Source organism: Drosophila suzukii, chromosome 3 (assembly GCF_043229965.1).
Source record: "Drosophila suzukii chromosome 3, CBGP_Dsuzu_IsoJpt1.0, whole genome shotgun sequence".
Lineage (NCBI taxonomy): Eukaryota > Metazoa > Arthropoda > Insecta > Diptera > Drosophilidae > Drosophila > Drosophila suzukii.
Genome location: NC_092082.1, coordinates 3,849,190 through 3,877,172, shown reverse-complemented (window position 1 = coordinate 3,877,172; position 27,983 = coordinate 3,849,190). Strand labels below are relative to the sequence as shown.

The 27,983-nt window shown below is 42.8% G+C and overlaps 6 protein-coding genes across 9 annotated transcripts; 4 read left to right on the top strand and 2 right to left on the bottom strand.

Moving 5' to 3' along the window:
• Nucleotides 1–73: 73 nt before the first annotated feature.
• Nucleotides 74–6,953, bottom strand: Spc105R (Spc105-related). Its single transcript, XM_065864170.2, has 6 exons — nt 6,845–6,953; nt 6,675–6,781; nt 5,830–6,617; nt 1,071–5,718; nt 554–1,009; nt 74–412 (listed from the first exon to the last, which is right to left on the bottom strand). Exons 1-6 carry the CDS (start codon nt 6,869–6,871, stop codon nt 175–177), a joined length of 6,264 nt encoding a protein of 2,087 aa, XP_065720242.2. The 5' UTR covers nt 6,872–6,953; the 3' UTR covers nt 74–174.
• A 192-nt stretch (nt 6,954–7,145) lies between these two features.
• On the bottom strand, nt 7,146–8,538 carry tzn (tenzing norgay). 4 transcript variants are annotated; one of them, XM_017077871.4, is made up of 2 exons: nt 8,468–8,538; nt 7,146–8,081 (listed from the first exon to the last, which is right to left on the bottom strand). In XM_017077871.4, exon 2 carries the CDS (start codon nt 8,047–8,049, stop codon nt 7,228–7,230), a length of 822 nt encoding a protein of 273 aa, XP_016933360.2. In that variant the 5' UTR covers nt 8,050–8,081; nt 8,468–8,538; the 3' UTR covers nt 7,146–7,227. The 4 variants fall into 4 exon arrangements, with proteins under 4 accessions (XP_016933360.2, XP_016933358.2, XP_016933359.2 ...); XM_017077869.4 differs by having other exon boundaries at nt 8,218–8,474; XM_017077870.4 differs by having other exon boundaries at nt 8,329–8,470.
• Nucleotides 8,539–9,135: 597 nt separating this feature from the next.
• LOC108012726 (uncharacterized) lies at nt 9,136–10,272 on the top strand. The gene has a single exon (XM_017078158.3). The coding sequence runs from the start codon at nt 9,209–9,211 to the stop codon at nt 10,220–10,222; it is 1,014 nt and encodes a 337-aa protein (XP_016933647.2). The 5' UTR covers nt 9,136–9,208; the 3' UTR covers nt 10,223–10,272.
• A 5,310-nt stretch (nt 10,273–15,582) lies between these two features.
• On the top strand, nt 15,583–19,602 carry Six4 (homeobox protein six4). Its single transcript, XM_017078006.4, has 4 exons — nt 15,583–15,850; nt 17,016–17,413; nt 17,490–18,007; nt 19,295–19,602. The coding sequence occupies exons 1-4, from the start codon at nt 15,691–15,693 to the stop codon at nt 19,398–19,400; spliced, it is 1,182 nt and encodes a 393-aa protein (XP_016933495.2). The 5' UTR covers nt 15,583–15,690; the 3' UTR covers nt 19,401–19,602.
• A 547-nt stretch (nt 19,603–20,149) lies between these two features.
• Nucleotides 20,150–21,911, top strand: LOC108012838 (trafficking protein particle complex subunit 12). The gene is made up of 4 exons (XM_017078305.4): nt 20,150–20,559; nt 20,624–21,208; nt 21,267–21,442; nt 21,501–21,911. Exons 1-4 carry the CDS (start codon nt 20,251–20,253, stop codon nt 21,880–21,882), a joined length of 1,452 nt encoding a protein of 483 aa, XP_016933794.2. The 5' UTR covers nt 20,150–20,250; the 3' UTR covers nt 21,883–21,911.
• Nucleotides 21,912–22,037: 126 nt separating this feature from the next.
• Pcif1 (Phosphorylated CTD-interacting factor 1) lies at nt 22,038–27,980 on the top strand. The gene is made up of 5 exons (XM_017078304.4): nt 22,038–22,205; nt 23,741–25,595; nt 25,658–25,783; nt 25,844–25,972; nt 26,032–27,980. Exons 2-5 carry the CDS (start codon nt 23,755–23,757, stop codon nt 26,702–26,704), a joined length of 2,769 nt encoding a protein of 922 aa, XP_016933793.2. The 5' UTR covers nt 22,038–22,205; nt 23,741–23,754; the 3' UTR covers nt 26,705–27,980.
• The last annotated feature ends 3 nt before the right edge of the window (nt 27,981–27,983 follow it).

Sequence of the window (27,983 nt, the reverse complement as noted above, 5' to 3'; positions counted from 1 at the left end):
GTTAAGAACTTTAACTTTTAAAGTCAATCAAACTGGTAGTAATATATTTACTGAGTAATTGAAAACCCGACGATTAGCAGTTATATATTGGTATATATTTGGTAAAAAGAACGTATTTATTTTAAATTTATACAAGTAGTAAAATAAGGTGTTCTAAATATAAATTCTACATATTTATTTTTTAAGGTACTGCTCGGGGTCGGCAAGAAATGCTTCCAGGAAAGCAATTCCCTTTGGCAGATACTGAATGTTTTCATTGAAGAGATGCAGTTCGGGGCGCAGGATGTCCATGAAGGACACTTCCTCGATATTTGAAACATCAATCACGAAACTCGTCTTCTCCAGACGCACAAGCGGTTCGTCCTCTATACATTTCCGCACAATCTTTTTTACAATAGTATGATTCGCTTCTCTGAAAAGGGGAAAAGTTCAATAACTGATTAATAAAATAACACAGTTTTTTTTAGTGTTATTTTCATGCCCGATTTAAAATGCTACTTTAAAACCTAATAGGAATAAGTTCCAATAAGTATTAAACAAAAATGCTGCTCACCTTAGGAGCCTCGCCCTCTTCTCCGTTAAAACGGTCAGAAGACTATGGAACGTTTGCTTGATCTCCACAATTTTCTGATCAATATGTTTGAGGAACTTCAGAAAAGCTGTCTCATCGCTGCCTTCAATGGCTTCGGTAAGATTGAGCGGCAGTCTGAGACTCAGTTGAAAGTTCAAAAAGTGCTCGCCCGATGTCCAGTGGTCTTTTCGAGTGGTCACCTCGTTGTCCAACTCAATGGAGCACACACTAATGGCAGACTCTTCCGCCATGTCCTCGATTTTGTAGTTGACCACAATTCGAAAAGTGGTCACCAGGCGGTGGTAAAATATCATTTGCTGGGATATCTTGCGTTGGAAGTCAAAGATCCAGTTTGGCTGCTGCTCGGCCAGCAAACATTTGAGGCATTCAAAGAAGGATTCCGTGGGCTTGTCTGTAGCCTTCGGTGGACCAGTTCGTCTAGATAAAAGATAAAGCATTTAGTTAAATGTTTATAATTTACATATTGACCGGTTCTTACATCTTGCACAGATCTAAAAGCGCCGCTTTGTCCCATGGCGTTGGCTCCTCCTCTACTCTCGATTGATCCATGGAATCGTCTGTTTCGTGGCACCTCGACATGCGGGTCTGCTCCTCGAGCTCCCAGTACAGGTTGACCTCCTTCATTGTGGGTTTCTGCCTAATGATCCGCAACCGCTGTTGTTGCCTTGAAAAGTCCCACAGTTTCTTGTGTGGCAGGACGAAGGAGTCGTTACTTAGCTTCGTTTCGCTTAAGGATTGATTGCAATTTGTGCACTTCTTGCAGGAGCGGCTGCTGCCGGCAATAACGACTGGCTGATCCTCACAGAGTTCAGTTTTTGGTGGATGCTCCTCTTGGCACTCCTCCTCCTCCACACCCTCGTCGTCCGTTTCCTCGGCCAGCGTGGAAACCAGGCTAAGCCGTACGTTGTCTATTTCAATGGATTGCTCCTTCTGCTCCCCATCCGCATCCTGAGCGGCTGCAAACGTGGTGGTGTTCCCGGTCAGATTGATGAATTTCAAGTTCGTGGCAGCATAGCTCTTAAAAGTTCTGTCGTTGGACCCTGCGCTCTCCCTTTCGCTAGATCTGCGCTGCTCCTCTTTCTGCTGCTGAAAGTAATTGGTCACATCCGAAATAGTTATGGGCTTATCATCCAGATCTGTGTTATACTCCAACTTTTGTGGTAACTCCAGCATATCTAGAGAGCTCTTCTTATTCAGCTCGTTTATGGCAGGATGATAATCCCTTAAGGCCTGCACCGATGCGTCCATTGGATTTACCGTGTAGGTCCTGCGGCATTTAATAGTGCCTGCCTCCAACATTGGTTTTGTCGTCCCCCAGGCACCTTCTTGCTCCTCCTCCATTGTAATATCCATGTTGCTATCCGTAAACAGATGTGTATGGCGTTTTTTGGACTCTGGAAGATTAGGTGTGAGATGCAAAGGCAGGCGCTTCAGCTGGGCGTGGCGCAATGGAGTTCCAATCCCGGAGGCATCCCCCACCAATTCCATCTGCTGCGGCTGATACGTAGAAAATTGTTTTCTCTTTTTTTCGGGAATCGGTATCTTGCTCATCTCTTCCTGATCCTCGAACTCAGTCAAGGACATTCCTGGCGTGTAGGTGGTGAATTGACTAATTCTTGATAATATCCTGGTATTGGGCACGGGGGTGATAAGCATGGTTTGAAGGGCTTTAGCTTTGGAAGGAATCGCTCCCTCTTCCCTTTCCAAGGAGTTTCCAAAAGTAGTATCCTTGAGAGCATTTAAAACGCCTTTTTTTGGTTTTTCAGGAAGTTGCTCTTCATTTGTGGGGTAATTGTGCGCAGGTAATTCCTCATCTTCATCCATGGGTTCTGATAAAAGCAAAGTATGTCTTCTGGGGGACTGGGCTGTAGGAATCGTGTCCTTTTCAATTTCAATGGATTGGGCGCGAACAAGAGTACTTCTTGTCTTCCTTAAATTCTCATTCTCTGCCGAAGGGAGCGTAGTTCCTGCCACATTTTTGGTTTCTCGATAGTTACCAAATGAAATATCATCCTCCTCAATGGGTTCCGGAATAAGCAACGTTTGTCTCGATTTGGACGTCGTATTTCCTCTAGAGTTGCTTGTATTTTTACTTTCCAAATGATACTCACTGCTGTTACTTGTCTTGCTTTTATTATAGACACTTGTATCTTCTTTAATGGGTTCTGCCATAATAATTGTCTTCCTGTGCTTGGATATCAGGGGCCTAAGGGAATTTTCCTCCACTCCGGCTACAATGTCTTCCTGAATGGGTTCATGGGTGACCAGAGTATTTCTGGGTTTCTGGTGATGCTGGCTCCTATGATGATTTCTTGGTTTAACAGGCTCAGAATCTTCCTCTATGGGCTCCGCCATAACAAGCGTGTGTCTTGATTTAGAAGATCGACTCTTAGATGTTTGGTCAGTAAGTCTAGATTTTAGCAATGACTGGTCCATAGAATTTTTCATTGGGTTAAGGAGCTCCAAATCCTCTTCTATGGGTTCGGCATTAACAAGCGTCTGACGCCTTCTTTGGTCATTCACTTTAGTTGTCGTCTGCTGCATAGAACCCTCGACAAAATGAGTGATCATGTGATCTTTTGGCTTCTTATGAACTTCCTCATCTTCCTTTATGGGTTCGGCCACAAGGAGAGTTTGACGAGGCTTGGATGGCTGGACAGGGTTTTCAGATACAATTTCCATAATGGATTCTGCCATAAACTTAGTGCGGTTTGACATTAACTTAGACTGATCATTATTGTTAGCCATAGACTTATATATTTCCTCATCTTCCGCCCCAAGGAGAGTTTGACGAGGCTTGGATGGCTGAACAGGTTCTTCAGATTCAATTTCCATAATGGACTCTTCTATAAGCTTAGTTCGATTTGACATTAACTTAGACGGTTCATTATTGTTAGCCATAGATTTATATATTTCCTCATCTTCCTCTATGGGCTCTGCCGTAAGGATGGTTTGGCGAGATTTGGATGGCCGACTACCACTTTTAATTGTCATTTCTCCAAAAGATTCTTCCATTAACTTAGTATTTCTTGACTTATAATGAGACTGGTCATTTTTATGAGCGATAGACTTATGAGTATATTCTATGGGTTCCGTCATTCGAAGAGTTGACCCTGATCTTAAGGACCTATTAGATGATGTGTTTTTATGTCCCACCTCGGTTAATGGTTCCTTAGTTTGATCTATGGGTTTTAGCTTACACACATGTTCGTCCGCTTTTTTGGTTTGCAACTTATCGTCACACTGACTATCCATGAATATGCTAAAGGATTCAGGTCGTGGCTGTTCTACATCTTCTTCAATGGGTTCTGACATGATAAGCGTTTGCCTTGACTTCAGTCCAACTGAATTATCATCCTTTCCGGGTACAAAATCCTCCTGAACAGGCTCGTGGAGAAGAACAGTGCTTCTTGATTTCAAGCGGGACTGTTCTTGGCACTGAATGGGTGCAACTTGTTCTTCTTCAATGGGCTCAGACATTATAAGAGTGTGCCTTGATTTTTGTCGCTGCGGTGCAGTTGATCTATCAATTGTTTTTTGCGTTACTATTGACTTATTCTTGAGCATCGGAACGCAACTGTCCTCCTCGATAGATTCTGTTGTAGTTAGGGTTTTTCTGGATTTGGTGAGAGTCATTAAGTTCTCTGCTCCAAAAGGATCTCCAAAAGCCGGTTCCTCTTCCATGGGTTCTTCTAACAGAAGAGTTTGCCTAGCTTTTGATTTATTTCCTTGATTCGACAAGATGTTCTTAACTGGGATTGTTTTATCTTCTTCAAAAGGTTCAGCTAAATGAAGTGTTTTTCTTTTTGCATCGCAAATTACCGGCTCTTTTTCATTATTGAACATTTCCTCTTCCATGGGTTCCTCTAACAGTAGAGTTTGCCTGGCTTTGGATTTCTGTTCTTGATGCGGAAAGGTTTTCGTAGGTAAAAGCCTGTCTGGTATGACTTCCTCCTCCTCCAGAGGTTCCGCCAAGTGGAGTGTTTTTCTTTTCGAATTATAGACAGGTTGATCCATCATATCCCTGCTCTCATCCATGGGTTCCTCCAATAACATAGTTTGTCTCGGTTTGGATTTGATTTCCTTTTGGGCTACATTTGTTAGAGGAAATATTTCGCTTCTGTTGACTTCCTCTTCTTCCAAAGGTTCTGCTAAATAAAGAGTGTGATTAGCTTTGGGTTGGACATTGACGGCAGGAGCAGATGTGGGTTCCAAATGTAGATCCTTGCAAGGACTGGTGATGTCCATGCTTTCCTGCAACAAAAGGGTCTCCCTTCGCTTGGCTTTAGTGCAGGCCCAAACGGTGCCTTTCCTAGCGTTCTCCTGGCTAGTTGTAGATTTTTCATAGACAGTCTGCTCCGTGGTCACCGCAATCTCCTTCCTCACGTGCATAGACTTGGTGGCTTCCTGATCCATGGATTCATTGAGGTGTAAAGTGCGACGTGGGGGAACGGCATTCACACCCGAAATAGCAGGCAAATCTAACTGATCCTGCTGCATTTCCTCAGCTTTGCAAATAGTCTGTCGAGGCTTGGAGCTCGGAATGGGATGAAAGCTATGACTGTTTATGGGATATTCCAAATTCAACTCGGAATTGTCATAGGTTGTCTCCCGTCTCGTAGAGTTCTTGGAGTTATTTCTCGACTGAGTCTCATCCCCCAATTTCGCATGGGCCAAGAAATTTGTGTTGTCCAGCATCATCTCATCCGCCTGGGAAAGTCGATATTTCCGCTTGTCATCCATCACCTTAAGTTTATCTTTTTCTTTTCGAATTGGACTTGTTGGCGCCGGCGACATGGTCATATTCTCGCTGAAGTTCAACATTGCCCGTGGCTTTATGCTTCTTATATCCTTTCGCGGGCTACTATCTTCCCCTTCCAGACCTTGCCAAAATCGATTTTTCGTTGTCTTCCGATCTGTTGTGGGCGTTTTTGGACCATTTGGAAACAACTGAATCTTTCCCGCCTCCAGCTCATCGTTCAGTTGGCGAAAATTGAGTTTCCTACTAATGTTTTTCCCCGAGATCATGTCGAATGGTATGAGCATGGACTCATCCTTCATGAAGTTGATGGTGCTATTGTTGCTCTCAAAGGAGTTCGACGGCGAGCGATCCCGGTCCTCGGATACTGAAAAATAAAGCAGTTCATGTTAATCGAATGTTAGAAGCTGGTTTTTTAAACATTCCTTTCTAATATAGTCGTGCAAATATGTGTCAGAAAGGAAAACATAGAACTAACCATTTAAAGGGCAATCGAAGGATATATCAACTGGTCCATGTTGTGTTTTATTCTTTATCTCCCTTGCCGCCTCCTCTATATCCATGAAAAGCGATTTCTGCACCGGAGTCTTCTTCTCCTTCTTGGTGAACTCGCGCATTTCCCGCATTATGCTGTCGTCTTCCAGATCCATGAAACTCTGCTGTGCTGGCGGATTAACAGGAGCGGGAACAGGAGCAAGAGCAGGAACAGTGGGAGCAGAAACAGCGGGAGCAGGAGTAGGAGCCGGAACAGCGAATCCCAATGGCGTGATGTCCATGAAGGAGTCGCTTATGCCCTTGGCCACTGGGGTATTCACACTTTTTCCCCTTTCGATGGGTGGCTGTTCGAATGAGGGATCCTCAAAATGGCTGGTTTGGCTTTGGATGCGGGTAATCAGCGATTGCGACATCAGATCATAGGTCTTGTCCATTGCCCGGTGATCGTAGAGGCTGCTCTGCAGCGCCTTTCGCTCCTCGGAGGACAGACAGATGGAGGTGGTGTTGTTGGCGTTCCGGGATGATGAGATCCTCGGCTCGCCGGGCAGCATGGTGACATCCACGCTGGTCTGCAAATTTAGGGTGGAGTCGGTGACGCTTCGTTCATGATGGCCGGGCAAAGGAACGTTCTCCTTGTCCGCATCTTGTGAAACTCTCGGTAGTGATCCTGATCCTGCTACGGATCTGGATCCCGTGCTGTCCTCCGCATTGTGTTCGGACACCTCGTACGAGTCGTCCCAGTTGTTGGTCTCCTTGGTGTTGACAAATTCCCTACACAAAGAGGCATAAATCATCTTTATAGCGACTGGATTCCCATACTGTACTTACCTCACGAACTTCTTGCCACTGAAACTGATGCGTCGCTTGATTTGTTGTTTGACCGTCGCTTGATTTGTTGTTGTGGCATCATCTTCCACAGGCGCCGCCTTGCGCAACTGCAAATATGTTCAAATAACTATTAGTAAGCTTATTGTCTTTATTTGTTTGCAAAAACCCACGGAACTTCGGCGATTGTTTGCATTCATGGCGCTGTTAAATTTGTTTTTAGTTTGAAATCCCATTGGACAGACGCCGCCATTTTTGTGTGAACGGCAAAACGGTGCTGCCAGATCGTTGGCAGAGCATTTTGAAAAATACTAGAAAATAAAATACTAACGCTTAAAACGATCTTTGCGGATAAGGCAAAACCGTTGAAATTCAAATTTATACAATTAAAATTCATTAAAATACATTACAAATCTGAAGATTATTATAGGATGTCGATAGGACTTTTTTCGAAAACTTGAAAAAAACGAACTCTGACCTTCACAAATACCATTAATTTTATTAACCATTAAATCCAATATTAAATCACATGTTTCAAAATCATTAAAAGAAAGGATTAGGCCTTGAAGTTGTCCTTCTCCTTGCGCAGCTTGCCCATGGTGACGATGGGATCGGTGGCTCCGCCGGCGTGCTTTTGCACCGTGGCCTCGTGAACGCGCATGAAGGGATTCCAGGACTTCTCCTCGCCAATGGTCGAGGGAACAGTGGGATCCTGCGATGCGCGACGGTGTTTGGCCCACTCAATCCTCTGCTGGATGACCTCGTTGTCCGGCTCCACGTGCCGGGCGAAGCTCATGTTCTGCAGCGTGTATTCGTGGCCGCAGAACACCTTTGTGCCATCGGGCAGGGCAGAGAGCTTGGTGCAGAGGGCCTCGTACATTTCCTCGGGAGTGCCCTCAAAGAAGCGTCCGCATCCGCCCTGGAAAAGGGTGTCACCGGTGAAGACGGCTCCCTCACCGCCACTGCCTTCTTGCGCTGTGACATGGTAGCAAATGTGCCCAGTGGTGTGGCACGGTGTGGACAGACACTTGACGTTGAGGCTGCCAATGGTGAAGGTGTCGTCCTGCTGGACCTTCTGATTCAAGGCGCCGATCCTGTCATCGCCACCATAGACATCCAGCTGCTTCCCATCCCACAGCTTGACCAACTTCTCATTGCCGCCGGCATGATCCCAGTGATGGTGGGTGGTCAGCACCTTGCTGAGGGTCAGCTGCTCCTCCTGCACCGTCTTGATGACCAGTTCCGGCTCCACGGGATCCACGACGGCCGCCTCGCGCGTCTTTGTGTCCACAATCAGATACATATAGTTGTCCTGCAGGGCCGGCAGGATCTTGATCTCCATGCCCTCTAGCTTGACGTCCTCCAATGTGCTATGCATGCCTCTCAGTCCGACTTTGCGCAGTTTTTGCACTGAAATGAGATAGCATTTTGACTTTTAGATTGACAAATAACAAAAAAAAAAAAAAAACGGACAACAGGCAACGATAAATGGAAATGCAGCGGGGTAGAAGAGATTAGATTAAACACATATGTACGGATAGATTACGGTTGACGAGACTTGTACGGACGGGCACAGCCAGAAATCGTCTTCGCATTGCTCCAAAACCAGGGGAATCCGCTTGAGGAATCCGCAGCAATCGCAGACTGCCTGACGAACCTCGGAAGTAGGTGGCGGTCAACTGGGACTCCACTGTGGTGGCCACGCTGCGCCAGGCTCCGGCGAACATTCCGGCTGCTTTTGATTTCTAGATTTGGCTAAAAGCGTGTAATATGAATTAATTATGGCCCCAAATTACAGTTTTCCTATTTTTTTCCGGATAATCGGGAGTGACCGTTTGCAAACCGGTTAAAAATATCATTGACGAAGGGCACTAAAATATACCAGAAATATACTGCATTGGTTGAGAACTTTGATACATTCTTAGCAAAGCTTCAAACCAATTAGGGTGTACCTAAAACGTTTATTTCCTGAATTTTTGAATTTCAGCTGTTAATATATAAACTTATAATTTACTTATAAAATATCTAATTGTCATAAATTTAATTATATAAAGGTCGAATTAAAGAATAATAAAACATTATTTTAAAAAGAGAATAAGGTTGTTTCATTTTACGGAAATATAGTGTTGAAATATTTTAAGGATCAAAGACAATATTCTGTATGCTATCAAGATAAATTTCGTGGGTTATACAAATAAGGTTTTTATAACTGAGTATTTTTATAACATCACAACCATTTTTTTAGCTTTCAACTTAATTTAGTTCCTGCTTCAGGATTACGATATATTATAGTCAAGGGCTATTTTGGAGGATCTAGAGATCTTCATATATCTTAAATACATCAAATTCCGAATACTCTAGATTAAGAGGATAACATCATTGTTCGGGATAACCTTTGCGTGAATTCATGAGATCAACGGAGCACAACTTAAAATAACAGATCTAATATCTTTAATCATTTTCCAAGGAAACTTTCCGAAATAAATGTCAGTTGGATTTGACAGAGTATGAACAATAGTTAAGAATATCAAATTGCAATGTCAGAGTCAACCGATCCCCACTGCTCCACCTCCAAGTCCAACCTGATCAAAGTAAATCACGTGGGCGTTACGGCCAAGATGCAATCCCCGCTGAAGAAGATACTGCCGCGGATGAACTTCTCCAGCGATTCGGATGTTTACCAGAACAGTCAGACGCAGTACAACATGTTCAAGGATGCGAGGCGTGGTGAGGCGACCGAGTCCACCGCTTCTGGTAGCTCCCCGCACACCCTATACGAGATGCACGCCGAACCGGATAAGAGTATACTGAATCAGTCGAAGCTCAAGCCCCATAGGATCGAGTTCCAGCGTTACTCCAAGAGGCGTCCCCATGTGATTGTGCCAACGAAATCGGCACCCAAGGTAAAGAGACGTTCCAAGTCCCACAAAGCCTCGCAGGTGCCGAAACATAAAGGAGGTTTCCTGGCCCGATTGGTCGAATCGCTGGACAAGATGTGCCAGTGCCAGCCGCCGAACCAGAAATCCATTATTGACGATCTGCCAGAGCCTCAGTGGAATCGCAAGGAAGCCAGCCGGCATACCTGCATTGGGATCTATCCCTTCGAGCACGGATGCGCCGATTATCTGAGCACTACGGACACCCATCCGAAGATCAATTCCATTGTCCTGGCGGATCGGGCCACCACCTATGCCACCCACTTCTGGGCGGAGCTCTTTGGGTTGCTCCACATCGCCGTGGCCTTTGTGGTCGCCTTCATCCTGCAGAGCTATCGATTCGTTCTGTACTCCCTGGTGAACACCCTGCTCGTGGGACTGCTCCACATGACTTCGGACTACATGCTGAAACCCTTCCTGACCATGCTCTTCAATGGCTTCCTCCAGCCGCCTTTGATTTTCCTATACAACATCTTGTGCTCTGTGAGGGACATCCTCGAACCGGTGGCCAATACCCTGAATAACTTCATGAAACCACTGGCCACCGTGGGCAGCAGCTTACGAATGGTGGATGTCAACTACCGACAGATCCATAAGCTGGCCAAGGATGTTTGAGTTTTGTTCTTGTTACTTTGTTAAATTTATATTGTTTGGTTTCTGTTGTGTTATCTTGTTAAATTTAAATAAATGTTTTAACTTTGTTCTTTAAATTCAAATATTGATTTATAGTTCCGAAAAATGAATAGGTTAGTATACAATACTATAAAAAATCCCTGGCTATATTATATTGTTTTTTTTATTTTCAATTTCAGATTAGTTTTTTTGAAAATAAGTACCTACAAATTTTTTTTACCGCGTAAATCCCCAGTTTAAATGACTTCCCTTATTAAATTCGTTTTAGAAAATATTGTTCCATTCCCATTGTATTTTCTGTTCGGTTCTGTTCCACTCGTTTCATTAGAGGGGCGGAGCTCTTGCAACCCCTAAAATCTCAACAAGTTCTCCCACCAACTTCCCCTTCTCATCCGAAATCCCCACACAACATTACGCACATTCCAAAATCCAGCTCGGATTACATTGTTTTTCTTGTTTCACCGAAGTGTAGTCATGGTGACACACCCCTGCCCCTTGGACAACTTAGGGGTAAGTTTGGGCTCAATTACGCTGAATGCAACATTTATGATTTATTTGCTCATTTTGCGGCACGGGGAAAGCATATGTCCGAAACAAAAAAGTGAAAAACCCACTAATTGTGTCTCTCGGGAATTTTCTTTCGTTGTGGTTAATAAGTTTACAATTTTGGGTTAAAACATTTTTTTGGGTGTCAGACGAAAGGGGTTTAAAGTATAGAAAGTAAAAAAGGGTACAAGGTTTTTTAAGGTTCGTGGCTTTTGATGTAATAAAATTAAGTTAAATCCTAAGTTAAAAATGTTTTAAAGATACATTTTTAATAAAACTATACAATTATTAATACAAAAATCCAAAAATGTGTGCATTTAAAATACTTATCCCAGAAATTTCTATGTTTTTTAAATCAGAAACACCCGTCGATTTCAGGTATTATTTGAAAAAACCAAGTTATGAATGGTTTCCTGATTTTATCTCCTCAACATCCTTTCACCTTCTTTCTTTCTGACTAAAAAATGTCTTAGGAACCCTACTCATTATATTTGGCAAATAGAAATCAATAAAACTGATCTGCAATGATGGCTATCAGGGGATTTGGTTGCCGTTCTAGAGAAGTTCTTCGTTTTCGATGGAATACCCATTCAGAAGGTAAACACTGCAATCAATTATCATATTCAAATCTTGGCAGGTACCGTTTGTGTACAAATAGCTGAGGAGTATTAAGTGGAAAAGTTGTAGTTTCTTGTTTATCGGTTCAGTGGAGAAAGGAAACACCAGCGGAGCTTTCATTAATGAGAATAATGAGCTGGTTGCCAACTAAGGATCGTCTTACAGTGCACCCCTTTCTGAGTTCTGAATGGGGAAACGGACTCATAGGCCCTCTGTCCGTCCAATTAGCTGTGGAAATTGTTTGGGTGTTTCGAGTATCTCGGCATATGTTCGAAATTACCGAAGGAAACTCGCCCAGCATTGATTGATTTGCGTTACTAAGTGGCAGGGGAAAATGAAAATTGTTTTCCGCCTTTCGTGTTTCTGAGGAAGACTAATTTGATTATGGATGTCTCCAAAAATATATTTTTGTCGCGGTTATATCAAGCTAATTTTAAGTTATTGAAGTTGAAAGGAATAGTAGAAAAAACAAAATGTATTACTTATTATAAATATTAAAAACTTATTATTAAAAACCAGCAATAAAAAGTAATCGTAGGAAAATTTAATTTTTTGTTGGCAGTAAAAAACATTTTTGTGGGTTTTTAAGGAACATATTAAATTCAATTACATTTTTTTTTTCTGAAATAATTGAAAAATCATTTTAATTATTATTCAGAGAAATTTTTTTAACTTTGTTATAATTTTTTTTACGTTTTTAGCTTAAAAAGTATTAAAACAATTTTTAAAAAATTTTAAAAAATTCCTATACGAACAAATGGTAAAGTTTAAATTCTTTCTGCTTTCTACTACTGGTTTATACTTAAAATTAGTTTACCATTTTTAAATGTCATTATGGATTTATATGTTTTATTCAGCTTGAAAAATATGCAATATTTGCGAATGTTATTAATTGGATTGTCCTTTTGATGTCCCTATAAACACCTTTGTGTTCCTCGCGTAATGCCCAAAACATTTTCGAGCTAAAGGTGCGAAAATCATTTGGCATCGCCAGACAAAACTGTCCCACACATAATCCCCGGTTGGCCCATTATTGTGTGATCGACAGGCGGATAAGGGAATCCTCCTCATGAATGGGAGCAGACAGAATTGCAATAGCGACAAGGTGACACCTTACAAAACGCTTTGTTGGGAATTTTGGGATTACAGATGGTAAGCTGTTTCTGTTTTCGGGGCTGCTCTATTTTCTGGCCTGGAACTGGAGTTTCGGGATTAACCGAGCAGGTTTTTCTCCTACTGGGATGATGACGTTTGCTAAATATACCAGTGTCCTGTCTCTTTTTGCGAGAAGTTAAGTAATTTGTTGAACGTCGACGGGGTGACAATAGACTACAATGGAAAACCATTCAAACACTATTGAAAAACGATGGGCTGGCCAGCCACAAATGGTTATGCAAGAAGTTACCAGTAAATGGAGACATTTTAAAGGAACTTTGTAGATCTCGGTATGGAAAATTGAGTAACAGTCAAGATTATCGCAACGTGCTTGAAAATTCTGCGTATTTTTGGGGTATTATAATGCTGGATGATGCAAAAAAAGGAAATGCGAGAAGAGCTACTTAAAATGTATTAGCCAGGAAGTACTTGTAGCTGTAGGATGTGCGGATTAGGATGTCTTGAGATATCTGCAAATTTAAAGGATACTTAAAACGCTGCCGTATCTGATTTATTTTTATATGAATATTTTGTCGTAAACTACGTTGAAACAAATTGCAATGCAATATCATTTTCGTTATCTTTAAAATATATTTATAACTATCGGTAATCATATGATATGTTATTATCTAGTTAATTTTTCCTGCCTAAAATTCATAATAAATTAATTATTTCTATTATTTAGATTCCTTATCTTAGTATTTTTTATTATTTCTTATCTCAAAGAGGGAGAATGCTTAACTGGTCCAATGCGAATTGCATTCATGCGCTTGCAATATTTAAGAAACAGACACCAGAGGTCTGAGGAAAAATTCAGCTTGGCTCAGCTAAACACGATAGTGTGGGAACCAAAAGACGCGTTTGCACGAAGCTTAAAATCGGAAAAATAAAGCTTCGTTTGATTTAGCCTGACAGCTTGCATGCGAGCCCTAAGTCCTGCCACGTGATTTTAATAATGGAATTAGTTCGGCTGAGATTACAATCCTTTCACTGCGGTCAATTAGAGGGCACACCTCTGCAAAGGGTGTTGCTACGCAACGGGAAGTGGAAGGAAAAATGGGTTAAATAACCCTAGGTGTTTTATAAAATATACAAAATGTAAAGCCATATGTTTGATATACATCATAATGTTTAAATTAAATTTATTTTGTGTTTCAAAATTATCCAACGTGATAAAAAAATACTGCTTTTATAAAAACAATTTATAATTATTATAATATTATTATTAGCATCATTATACTTATATAAAAATTAATATACCTTATATATACCTTTAAAAACAATTTTACACCTTTATTTTCTATATTATTTTACTTCAAGGTTGTGGTAATCTGATAAGTGCAGGAACAAATAAAATTGAATAAGCCCCAAAAAAGTAGCCCTAATCTGGAATAACCTTCAACACCTGTGCCTCTAAGCGATCCCATGATGAGAACAGAGGGGTTATAAAGTTGTAATAAGGTTCGGGGTGCTGATGATGTTGTCTGTGACAAATCTGGGTTTTTGGGACTGTGTTTCGAGGGGATTTGCGAGTGTGACGATATCGTCAACCCTCCCAATTTGCCGCTTAATGAATTCCCATCGACAACAAACAGAATCCGAGGAGTGCTCCTGTTTCTGTTCCTAATTCTATTCCTGTTCCTGGGGCAACGCAATTGTTTGGCCTTTTTGTGGATTGTCACCTTTGTCATGTCACTTTTATTTCATTTTATTCCATCACACCATTTCATTTCGCGTTGAATGCAGTCGAGAGGAGCGTTTTGTAATTGAAATTTGATCCCATTAGATGAGCAGCAGAAGGAATTTTCCCAATCCCAGCCTCAGCCGAGCGTCAAATTGCATCGCGTCTGACTTTATACCTATTGCATACATAGACGAATATTTCCAGTTCAAAATTGCTGAAAATTAACAAAGATATTTTATAGATTTTTTTATAAAAGTAAAAAATATTGACCCATGAAAATGTTCAAACAGAATTATTACAAATAATAGTTTTAATATTTTAAACAATGTTTTTATTCTGAAGTAAATACATAGACTTAAAATATTTGAATATACTTAACCTAAAAATTACATATTAGCTAAATATTACTTATTCTTTTAAATTTAAGTTAATTAAGTAAAACCATGTGTGCTTTAAAGTCTAAGGTTCCGATTGAAGCTATTCTGTGTAAAGAGAACTCTTAACACCTCGCCAAATTAGGCAATGCCATGGAAATCCGATGTAAATTCCAAGAAACAGCACACGGGCATTCATTAGACACCCTCAAAAACGCTAATGAGGTCATGATGTTTCCAAATCCAAGACCCTAATCTGCCCCTAGATAGCAACAACAGAAACAAAAGAGAGCACAATGCGAAAAAAGTTATCACAACTGGGAGATAATGGGACAAAATGGCTGCCAAGGGTCACGCCCACCGCCCGAAGGCGAAAAACGGAAACGGAACCACCCCTAAATTGGCCAGATTGCAACCAGTTAACGGTGGCCATCCCATCGAAAGCGAAACGGGAACGGAATGGAACGAAACACACCCCTGGAATGCAGTTTTCTTTGGCTTGCAGTCGAGTTTGAAGAGCGGACGAGTAAAGTCGCGAGGAAGCAATCGCTCCCCAAATAAATATAAATAAATAAAAAGTGGTTCAATAAATATAATTACTTCTGTGAAAAAATTGTGAAACTAATGGAAACAACATGTCAATACAAAATTAATAACCATGCCAAATAGTTACAAAATTTATAAATAATAAATTATAAATAATGAATTAAAATATAACATAAGTGCTTTTATTAAAAAATCCTTATTCAAGCTTCCAGATTTTAAATATAAATAAACTAAGATTGGTTCAGTGATTCAAAAATATCTTAAGGTGGCAAAATCTTGTAAAAGTCATTTAGATACAAAAATTAAAGCAATTGAACAAATAGTTAACCTTCCTCGGAGTTTGTAAAATACATTTTTTTCAAAAAAGAAAAAGGTGATGAAACTAGTGAAATAAAAAGTAAACTATAAAAAAGTAAACATGTTTTATTGATATTGCAATAATTGTTAACCAAAACGATAAACTAAATAAATTAAATTAGCAACTAAACCAATACAAACTGAAAATTGTTCAGTAAGACTGCTGCATAATGTTTGAGAAGAACATGGATGCCAACAATCTATCGGTCTCCATTAGCGGGGACTTGGATTCCACCAGTTCCGGCGGCACATCCTCGGATCACTCGGCTGTCCAGCAGGACAACCTCAGTTCACCGATGGCCTACGGATCACTCTTCCTTCCAAATGGTGGTGAGTGCCACCAGAGCCATGGGTATAGATACAGATACTCGTATCCAAATCGGATCCAACTAGGTCTAGTCTTATCGGTGCAAATAGTCTAGAGACAAGACCGCGAGTATCGTGTTTCGGGACAGAGGCGTCAATGAGGCGCTGCATAAACAATTAAAGCCTGGGACTTTTATTCTGCTGAGGAGCACACATTTTTGAGGATTGCATGTATAGGGTGCATGATGGGGTTATGCAGTCTTTTTAAATCAGTATTTTCACTTTACATGCAAATTTGTAAATGTATCCCCAGGTTAATCCTTCACTTTGCATTTATTTATTGGGTCTTTATAAATCCTTTAAATGCTCTACTTTTTTAATAACTATAAATAGTAGGCAAGCAATTTCTTATAAATACTTTTTTATTACAAGTTTTACAAAGATAGACGAATAGAGGCGTACGATGGTTTTAGCCATGTTCCTAAAACATTTAGGTTTAAAAATATTGGTTTTATAATATAAAACTGATTTTTAATAATTGCCCAACCAAAAAATTTCATTTAATTACAATTCTATATCCTAGCTAACATTTTATTTCAAATCCTTTAGAATATATTTATGTAAAGAACTGTTCTATCTATATAAAGGGCATCCGAAATTCGAAAACTCGGCTTAAGCAATGCACCATCAAATGTATTATGTTTTATAACATTTACATATTCACAACTGCATATCCACACACATTTGCTCGTGCAAATTTGTATGTAAGCATATCGCATTTATTTATTTGCTTGATGTCTCTTTCGGGCCTCAATATGATCCACAGTCCCCGTCTGAGGTGTCGAAAGACGACGATCGCTTTGGTCATGTCGGGTATTCGATTAGTCACATTCTGAATTAGGGGTCCCCCGAGGGAAGGCGGGGCTTTTCATTGACCACCGAAATGGCACGTGAGAAAGAACCAGAAAAGAGCTGATCTGGGGTGTCAGATAGATGTAATCAGATTGAAAATCTCTCAGAAAAAGTTTAGATTCCCAAAACTAAACTATATGAAATAATATTTTTTGTACATGATCATAATAAATAAAATTTATACGTCTAATACATATAATCAAATGAATAATATCTAAAATATACTTACAAATATAGGCACCCGATTTAACTTACGTATCATTGTTATAATCTGCAGGTTATCGTGGAAACCTGTCCTGCAAAACAGTTCTGCAACTGGATAAATTTGCCCCCTATGAGGGGGCGGAAAAGGATCATCTGCTGGAGCGACGGTTCCAGGACATCACCAACGACTATGATAAGTCGCCGCCGCCCACCGCCTCGACCACGCCCACCCACTATCCCAGCCTGAACAGCATAATATTCGAGAACGGCAGTGGTGGCAATCTGGGGGATCTCAATGGGAACACCAAGACGGATTCCTTGTGCGGTGGCCTGCAGAGGAGTGCAGGTGGATTGGGTGGAAATCCCGGCAGTGGTGGTCACCTCATCTCCAATCTCACAGCCGTCCACAACATGTCCGCAGTGAGCAACTTTCCCACCGATGCCAAAATGCTGCTGTTCTCCACAGATCAGGTGAAGAGTTGTTTCTTATAATATAATATATGAAATAATATTTAAGAACCCACTCTAATGATGGTCGTTTCTACAGATCCAGTGCATGTGCGAGGCCCTGCAGCAGAAGGGCGACATCGAAAAGCTGACCACGTTCCTCTGCAGCCTGCCGCCCAGCGAATTCTTCAAGACCAACGAGAGTGTCCTGCGGGCCCGCGCCATGGTGGCCTACAACCTGGGCCAGTTCCACGAGCTCTACAACCTGCTGGAGACGCACTGCTTCTCGATGAAATACCACGTCGACCTGCAGAATCTCTGGTTCAAGGCGCACTACAAGGAGGCAGAAAAGGTGCGCGGTCGTCCCCTTGGAGCGGTGGACAAGTACCGACTGCGCAAGAAGTACCCCCTGCCCAAGACGATCTGGGATGGCGAGGAGACGGTCTACTGCTTCAAGGAGAAGTCGCGGAATGCTCTGAAGGACTGCTATCTCACCAACCGGTATCCCACGCCCGACGAGAAGAAGACGCTGGCCAAGAAGACTGGCCTCACGCTCACCCAGGTCTCCAATTGGTTCAAGAACCGCCGTCAGAGGGATCGCACGCCCCAGCAGAGACCGTAAGTTGACCCAGACTCAGAAAGCTTAGAAAGCATAAAAATTACACCTACGACATAGTAACCACTGAAAAAAATAACTCAGAACTGAATTAACATATTGAAGTTATGGTTATTTTGGGAAATAAGACCTCAATTTGGCAATACATCTATAAGATATTAATTAGACCTAAAAGATTTCAGACATTATTTATGAAATTTACAATTAAAATTTCAAAAGAAATACATATTTCCTGAGCATAATTCTTTTAAATTTGAAATGATTATACTTTTACAAGAAGACTTGATGAGACTTTGTAAAGATGGCTACTAAAACTTTTTAAAAGTGGAAGTATTCTTTATAGTTGAGGGTTTATACTTCATTTTTCTACTCCCAAATTCTAAGTTGTTTCCGTTTCGAGTGTAGTTAGTTTTTTTTCAAATTTGGGTAAACTCCAGCCTGAAAACTCGGTTGGTAAAGGGCAAACCTAACTCCGGCATGCTCATTTCCATTTCCTCATAACTCGTAAAACAATTCATTCAACACTTGAGCGTGTTTCGCCCTAGAACCGAACGAACTTCGAAATCCGAACGAATATAATCAATTGTTTTGGAATTGGCATTAAAAATCGTTTGTAAGTGACCGTAAAGCACTTGTGCGTCCAGTCCGCCCACTTGAGCGTGTTTTATGTCCAATTTCGGCCGGCTCCTTGCACGGTCCTCTGCATATTTATAGAGCCAAGGGACCCGGGACGTGCCCGGCTCCTAACGCAGCGCATGCGTGTAGCATGTGCCCCTCATCGCACCCCGGGTCCCGCTGTTTGATCGCACCCCCTCTCCACGGGCGTCAAATTGCAGCACATACACCATGGCACACATACCGCACTCGAACTCACAAGTGGAGTAAATGTGTTCCTTTAGCTGTTAAAAAATACACAGTCGCACTTCCATAACTAGAACCATCTTGGGATCGCAAGAGACATGTATAAAATGGAGGCTTTGAGTTACAAAAATGATTATTTTGATATTTTATGGACATTTTATAGTTTTAAAATGAGAACTTTTAGTACTATTTTTAGTACCAAAAATAATCAGCCATTAAAATATTTTATAATTCATTTTAAACTTCCATCTTAAATGTATATTGGCACTGAATCCAATTCTGAAGTTTGAAAAGTATGAATTACATATAGGCATTATAATAATTGATTTTAAGCAGTCTTACACAAGTCTGTTTGGCATTAGAGTTACATATTTTAAGAATCTTCAAGAGTATCACTCTAGCTTCCATTGTTATTTCTTTCATTTCAGTGATATTATGTCGGTGCTGCCTGTGGGCCAATTGGATGGAAATGGCTTCCCGCGCATGTTCAATGCCCCAAGCTATTATCCCGAAACGATTTTCAATGGGCAATAAACTGCGATCCATGCGAGGCTGTTTTTTCGTGTAAATAAAGCGTAATGCGTTTTTATGTTAGGACAAAAGCAAATGGAAAACTGGTCATCAAATGGCACATCTTCGTTAGCTTTAGAATAAACTAATTTTTGCTTTATGTATTGTACAATACTAATAATAAACAAATGGTAGTAGATCAATAAACTCGATTAACTAAATATAAGTTTGGTTGTTTTATTTAAGAAATGAGGTAATAAATTAATTAAAAATTAGTGAATAAAGTAATATGTACTTGTGTGCAATTTTTTGTGTACCACTAAAATTCTTCATCTTTGAAGTGCAACTTAGCTGCCCCTAGAAAGCTTTTCTTTCCTCGGATTTTCGGCTCAGATGCTCCAACTTAACTCTTCTCTTTTTCAGTTTTTGCAGAAACACTAGGCTTTTCTGTTTGTCGGTTGATGAGGAAGTGGTATTTTGATTGAATTTAATTTACCGCCATATTTTACTTGTACATTTCACCAAGCAACGGATTTTCAAATTTTTTCCGTTGGCGCCAGTCACAGTCGCAGTCACAGTGACAATAACGATAGTGCCATCTCCATTAAGTTATCGATAGGCAAACTGGAAAATAATCGAATATTTATTTTTTATAAACTTTCCGGAGTGCTGGGAGCAATTCCGCAAATTTGCACCGGACTGGCTGACTGCTGCTGCCCAGAACATATCCAACGATTTTTTAAGTTAAAGTTTAATTAAAGTGTTTGACTAAATATAGCTAGTTACGCATCTCCATACGATAGGGTGCACATCGATATGAGAAGTGAGTGGCACAATACAGAGTGGTACACTACACTACCTTTTTGCAAAAGACATGTCAAATAAAATAAGCGAATATTTTGCGAACGATCCGCCCAGTTTCTTCGATGAGCTGGCGAACAAACCCAAGTCCAAGGACTTGCCAGCAGAAGGAGGTTCCAGCAGCAACAACACCTGCTCCGGCACAAACATGATGTCCAACACCTTCACCGGATTTTTCCAGCCACCTGAATTTGTTGAGACACCTGAGACAGGTGAGGACGCCATAAAAGTCACGGACGAGGTGCGAAATCTATGGGAGTTGCCCCGGGAAAGCGAGTCGGGCAAACTGATAATGCCGGGCATCCACCTACAAAATGACTTGGTAAGTAATAGTCACCGTCCCTCACTGAATTACTTATCCATTTGTTTACCATTTACCACTCCAGGCGGATCCCATCAGTGTAGCTGTGACCCAACACCTTGGAGAGGCCGAGTTGTCCTACCGTAAAATCTTGCGCGTCGATGATGTCACCCAGGACGAGCGCGGATTGAGGACCCTCATCCACGCCGGTTGCTATCGCACAGCTGTGAATCTAACTGGCCGCCTTTTGACCATTTACGGCCAGGGTTATGGGAGATCTGGTCAGCCGGCCAAGCACTCGCCGCACTCCCTGCAGCTTTGGTTCACGCGCCTCGCCCTCCTCGCCAAACTGGGCGAGTTCGAGCTGTTGAATGCAGAAGCAGAACCCTTTGGCCAGCTCAGGAGCGCCGACGTCTTCTACGACTTCTATCCGGAGATGTACAATGGCAAGAGCGGATCCATTGCCTGCTTTTCGTTCCGCCTTTTGCTGGCAGAGCTGCCCATTTACCTGGGCAAACCACACATCGCCTTGGACAGGCTTTCAGAACTCCATGTTACCAGCCGGGAGATCAAAGAGCACTACAACAGTCTGCGCAACAAGACAGCCGAGGAGTTTTGGCAAAGGCGATGCGAGAGGGTATTGCATTCGATCATCAACTGTGGATTGATGGTGAGTTTGAGGGGAGAAAGTACTTACAGATCAAAATGTGAAAACTTACTTCTTACAGATGAAGAAATTCGGTATGATAGACGACATAATGGAGGGAACCCTTCTAAAGCGCTCAAACCTGAGCAAGGAGGACCAGCGTTCGTTGTACTCCGCTTGGGGACGCATTTATCTGCAAATCGGTGATATCTTTGGAGCAGAACAAAAGTTCGCCGTCTCAAGGAGACTAAGGGAAATGTAAGTTGTGACTAAAAACGAAAGAACTTGGATTTATTTTGTATACTTTCCTTTTTAGAAACTCATCGCCAGACCTGAGGGACCTGGTTGATAAGGGGCTAATAGCTGTGGCCAAAAACGATTTTCCCGAGGCCTATGTGATATTCCAGAAGGCTCTGCACTTGGACAGCGGTAACACAATGATCCTCAACAATATGGGAGTGTGTCTTCTGTACGCCGGAAAGCTCAAGGATGCTATAAACTTGTACGAACGCGCCATCAACCTGAATCCCCAGAAATCCCTGAACGAGAGTTTGCTGGTCAATCTTTCCACTTTATACGAACTGGAGTCGAACAACTCAAAGGCGAAAAAGTATAACCTGTTGCGGCTAATTAACCGATACAAACCGGATCTCAACATAAGCATAGAAATTTGTCTAAAACTGCAGACGATAAATTAGAAATAAAAAGTTGTTAAACATTCCAAAAAGCAATCTTTAAAATTATAGGATTCTATCAAGGACTCAAACCGTGACTTTTGTCTCGGGTATATTCGTCGATATATTTAGAGTGACCGTTTCGATCATTATTTTATTCGATTACACCACTCGATAGCGATGTTCGATAAGCCAGGTGACTGCCCGAGTTTCGTCGCTGAAAAAGAATTTGAGAAGACTTTTTACAAATTTCCATAGAAAATCGCGGGAATATTTACGTCCAGAGCACGCCTAAATGTTTGCAAACACGTAGCGCGTATTTATCAGACTAGGATAGTTGAAACTAGGTGAGTTTTGTGGCGTTTCAGGGCGTTTCGAGTATAGCCACACGATGCCAGGCAGCAGCAGCAGGCGTATATAAAATGGAAAATATTGATGTGCCTGCCTGTGCCTTTGGTGGGTGCAAAAAAGAAAGTGTAGAGAAATTTTCGATGCACTCAGAATGTTGTTTGTTTACCCCGCTGTCCAGCCGACACCCCGAATTCAACCGATCTGATTAAACGTTGCGAAATCCCGAATTGATTATGTTTTTTTCCTTTAATTTTTAGCGACTTCGTTGCGAGAGTTGTTGTTGTGGGTGCATTATAAAAAGCGCGCCATTATTTTAGTGCTATGACGTAGCCGTCGGGGGCCACGAAACCAAGTGTATTATTTTCGAAATTGTTTATATGGCGTGCATAATATGCCTGCACTTCGTGCGGGTGTGTGTGTGTGCGATTAGTTGTGAGTGTGTGTGTGCGAGTGCAGCAAATAATTTTGTATATTTTTTATTCTGCTGTGGCGGTGCGCATACGCTTGGTACACGCTCGTCAAAACATATACACATAACCCAGGCAGAAAATCTCTATTCTTTTGCAATTTGTTTTGATTTCTCATTCGCGCGAGAGTGCGAGCGCGTTTACTCTCCCGCTCTCTTCGGCTCTCTCGCTCATGCGCGGCGCCTCTCTCTCCTTTTCTTAGTTTCCTTCCTTTGCGTGGGCGGCGAAATTACTATTTTCTGGCTTTGGGATACTCTTTTATGATTTTTGGGCATATTATGGCCCCAACTTTAGTGACAATTTCCGCCACTCCCCACGATCCCCACGCATCATTTCGCCCGACTCGAGCGCGCCCCAATCTTCCTTACGTTTGCGAGCGCCCGATCTCGCTCCGCTGATGTCGACTGGCCGACTAACGGCAGTTATACATAGCTCTCTGGTGGTGGTTTTCGGTTTCTTCGATTCCGACGCGCGCTCACTTCATTATCTGCTGCGATGGCAATGCTATGTTGGCTATTTTTTGGCCAGAGCTGGATTTATTTAAATCTGATTTAGTGGGGCATAAACTAATTATTATTTTTTTGTACTATGAGGTAGTTTAAATAGTGAATAACCCGTGCAACTTATATTTTTTATGTTCTAATATAGTTTGTAAGGTTAGCTTACCATTGGTAATCAAAGAAGCTTGGTTTAACTTGGTAACGACCATTCTTAATAATTTAAAACGGTAACTTCAAAATTCAAAATAGGAAGATTTTTTTAGTTAGTATGACTGTTTTGTTTTCTTTATATATATGTTATTACCTACTTAAAATTGATGAAATTCATTTTTAGTTTTCTTATTTTTGTGTATATTATAAATAGTTGTATTTGTCATTATAATGATTCATCACCAAGAGATTTAGCTATTAGCTAAGATAAGTCCAGCTCTGTCACCACTTAACATTGATTATTGTTTCTTCTCACTGCCTCTCTCTTTTCTCCCCCACCCCTGCCAACCCAATCAGCCGTTGCTCTCGCTCTCCGATTGTAAACATTTGTTTTTGTTTACCTTGCTCTTGCAGAATTAACCCGCAGCATGGCAGCTAACAGCAACAATAGCAACATACACAACCTCGGCGCGGGGTCGGAGGGCCTGCTGTCCTCCGTGATTGCGTCGACGGGAACGCCGGGAATGGGATCCTCGCCAGCTCCAGTCGTCACCAGGTCCGCCGCCTCCTCCGCCGCGCAGAGTGCCTGGGATCAGCTGACGGCGAGTGCCTCCAACAACATGGCTCCGTCGCCCACGGCAGGAGCCCCCATGGTCACGGGACCCATATTGGCAGACAATCCGGGCAGCGGGGCGGGCAGTTCACCTGTAGCCAGCTGCTCATCCCCCTCGACGCCCACAAAGACACATGCTCCCTCGCCGCTGGAGAGCATGGGCCACACGCCGCAGGGTCCACCCACCCTGGGACCCGGCGGTTATGGAGAGGAACTCACCGCTGAGCTGGTGAATCAGGGATGGCGCAAGTTCTGGTCCAAGCGAGAGAACCGGCCTTACTACTGGAACAAGGTCACCGGCGAATCGCTGTGGGAGATGCCCGGCACTAGGCCCTTTGATCCTCTTACCGATCCCCTGGGCATCTGCCATGCCGGTGGCCCCACGCCGATGACGCCCAATATGCACCAGCAGCAACAGCATCAGCACCACCATCATCACCTAAAGCGTCGGCCGTCGGACGACATGCACATCCATCCCAATCAGCAGCATCATGTGGGCGGTGGACCGCCGATGAAGAAGTTCGTCCTTGCCGGACCCTGGGATCTGGAGGTGTGCACCAATGCGGTGATTGTGGAGCGGCCGCCCACACTCCTGCCGCAACCTCATCCCGAGGTGGAGGCTCTACGCGCAGCCTATAGCATGAAGCTCCTGAAAACCTACGAGGATCTGTGCATGCGCAGGGAGAATATAAAGGCACCCAGGGATTCTTTTAATCGCTGGCTGATGGAACGCAAGGTCATCGACACCGGTTGCGATCCGCTGCTCCCGAGCAGCTGCCTGCCGGAGATCTCGAGCTCTATGTACCGCGAGATCATGTCCGATATACCCATCAAGATAGTGAAACCCAAGTTCACCGGGGATGCCAGGAAGCAGCTTTCCCGCTACGCAGAGGCTGCTAAGCAGATCATAGAATCCCGATCGGCGCCGGCTGAATCCAAGAAGGTGGTCAAGTGGAATGTGGAGGACACGTTCCAGTGGCTAAGGCGAACAGTGGGCGCCAGCTACGAGGACTTTCAGGATCGGCTGGCCCACTTGAAGCGGCAGTGTGAACCGCATTTGGTGGAGACCGTCAAGAGTTCCGTGGAGACCCTGTGCGTTAAGATCTACCATTTGTCAGCCGATCACGCCCGGAAGATAAGGGAGCGGCATTTGCAGCTGCTCAAGGAGCACGGAATACCGGAACCAACGCCTCCGCCGCCACCGCCGCACTTAAAGAAAGTGTGGTGCTATCCTATACAGTTTGCCGTCCCATCGCCACGGATGCCGACGATCGAGTACTTACAGGATCGCGACCACATGATCATTAAGTACACGCCTGCCACGATCAATCAGCCGGATGCGCAGTACATCAACCTCACCTATCTGCAGAAGTTGGAGCAGCTGTACCGCCACAACTGTTTCGATGACAAGAAGTTTGATCTGTTCATCGGTCGGGTGTGGTGTCTGCTCAAACGGTATCAGACCTTCCTGGGCAACGCCTTGAATTCCTCCCAGGAAGCCGAGCTCACCCAGGCGGCCCTGCCGGTGCCGGTGTTTGAGTGCCTGCATCGGCACTTTGGCGTAAGCTTCGAGTGCTTTGCCTCGCCATTCAATTCCTATTTCCGGCAGTACTGCTCGGCGTTCGCCGACACGGATGCCTACTTCGGTTCCAGGGGGTAAGTAAACCATTAAATGCATTGTAATCATTTTGAGCTAACTGGGATTGGTGTCCATACAGCCCCTTCCTGGACTTCAAGCCCGTTTCCGGGTCCTTCCAAGTGAATCCTCCCCATTGTGAGGAGTTGATCGAGGCCTCTTTGCTGCACATTGACAAACTGCTCACCGACACCATGGAGCCACTAAGGTGAGATTCAACGTTTACTTAGTTATCAATACACATATACCTAACCTTCTTAATTTATAGCTTTATTGTATTTCTGCCTGAGTGGAAGAGTATATCTAAGCTGGACGAGAGCATGTACAAGCGTCGTTCCATGGTGGTTTTAGGCATGGCCCATGAGTACAGGCACGGCTACCAGCACATGTTGCAAAAGTGAGTTGAACTATGGCACCCCCAAGCATACATACTTACCAATTTAAAATTCTTTGAAGATCCGATGTGCTGATCAAGTGCATGCAGGGCACCCAGGTGGTGTGGCTGCAGAACAGCGCCGGATACGCACGCTGGGGACCCAACGAGATTCGTGTGGAGGCTCTGCGCGAGGCCTTCCGACCGCAACGGGATCGAGAGCGCGAACGGGCTGCAGTTGCGGCGGCAGCAGCTGGCGTAAACTCCAGCCAGCAATCGCCAGCGACGCCGCCATCCTCCGCCACGGTGGCTTCAACAATCAACTCCAGTACGAACAGTGGAGTCCACAGCAACAGCTCCTCCGCAGCCATTACAACGAGCGCGAGCAGCTGTCCATCGCCGGCCACCACATCGTCCTCGATGTCGCCCTTGTCTCCGCACACGCCCACCGGCAATCCGCCGCCACAGTTCCCGATGACCATCAGCAACACCAGCAGCAGCAGCAACCTGGTGGCCGCGTCTCCCACGATGAGTGTACAGAGCGATTGCTCTTCTCCATCGTCCTCGACGATGAGCCTTTCACCCGCTCCTGCTTCGGGCGGCTACCCGGATGGAGGGACATCGGCCACAGCAGCAGCCGTGAGCATTACAGCCACGGCGAGTACATCGACGGCTGGAACCGGATCTGCATTTGGCCAGGCCAACAGCATCAGTAGCTCAGCCTCAACGCAGGCGGTCATCAATTCAGCCGTCTAGAGGGGATCCTTTCTGGGATCCTACTATCCATACATGGTTCTATTTTGTCCGCACTATCTGTGCACTTTCTGTTAGGCATAAACTAGGGATACAGTTGAGGAAGAGGAAAAACAATTGGGGTTCAATGTCAATCGACCGGCCATGTTTCCAATTGCAAGGTTTTATTTTGTGGAATCGGAAGCGATAATGAGGTTCAATTTCTATATATTCTAATCTAAAACGGAAGCCGAAAGAATACCAATTTCTATTTGTCTGAAAAAGTACAATTTCTAAATTCCGTTTCTAATAAGTATAATTGGAATCAGGAAAACGCGCAATATTTTGTTAGTTTTTATTACAAAAATTAAAATTTTTAAATTTACACATTGTTCAATACAGCCGATTTAGTTTGGCACTAAGGTTAATTTTATTAACTAAGATTGCTAAATATTTTGTTACGCATTCTTTCAATTTTTAAAAAAAGCTTTAATTTTGAAGTGTACACAGTGCTCGGCCTTTGGCAGCTGGTATTGCCCCAATCGCAAGATATAATTAATTGTAAATATGTTATATTTAATTTGAAATAGCTGATAAATCCCGGCCTGGCCGCTGTTTATCGTATATAACGAGTATACCCAACAAACAAGGGCCAAGCTACCCGAAAAAAGACTCTAATTGCATACTTAGTATGGGTAGGGGTGTGGTTCTCTATCCTTGTTTCAGGGTATTCGGCAATGGTGTTCCATTCATAAAACAAATCGTAAAATAAAACACATTAAATCGAACTAAGAAGCCCTTAACAATCTTTTGTGAGACTATTAACTTACTAGAATACATTTACTTTAAAAGAAAATTACGGCAAAAAAATATTTGAATACTAAATTATCATATGTACAAATCGATAACACTTAACGTAAGTAGTAAAGGAAATTAAATGAAGATTGAAGCGAAATACGGAAAGCGCAGAGAACCAAATTTGTAATTAAAACAAATCATAACTACGCACCGCACAATAAATAAATAAATTAAAACCCATTTAGGATCTGGGTGTGGGCTCCTTGATGAGTTCGATTACAACTCATTGAGCAGCTCCACTCAGCATATTCTAAAATCAAACTAACGTGAATTTAGCCAATTTATAGAAAGTAGCACTCGGCAAAATTTTTAGAAACCAATTATCGTCTAAGTCGAAATTTATTATCTATACCGATATGCTACCCCCACCCCGTATGTACCGATAAAAACAACTACACAAAAGCATTTTTGCGCTTAATTAAACAGTTTCTTTAAATTCAAACCT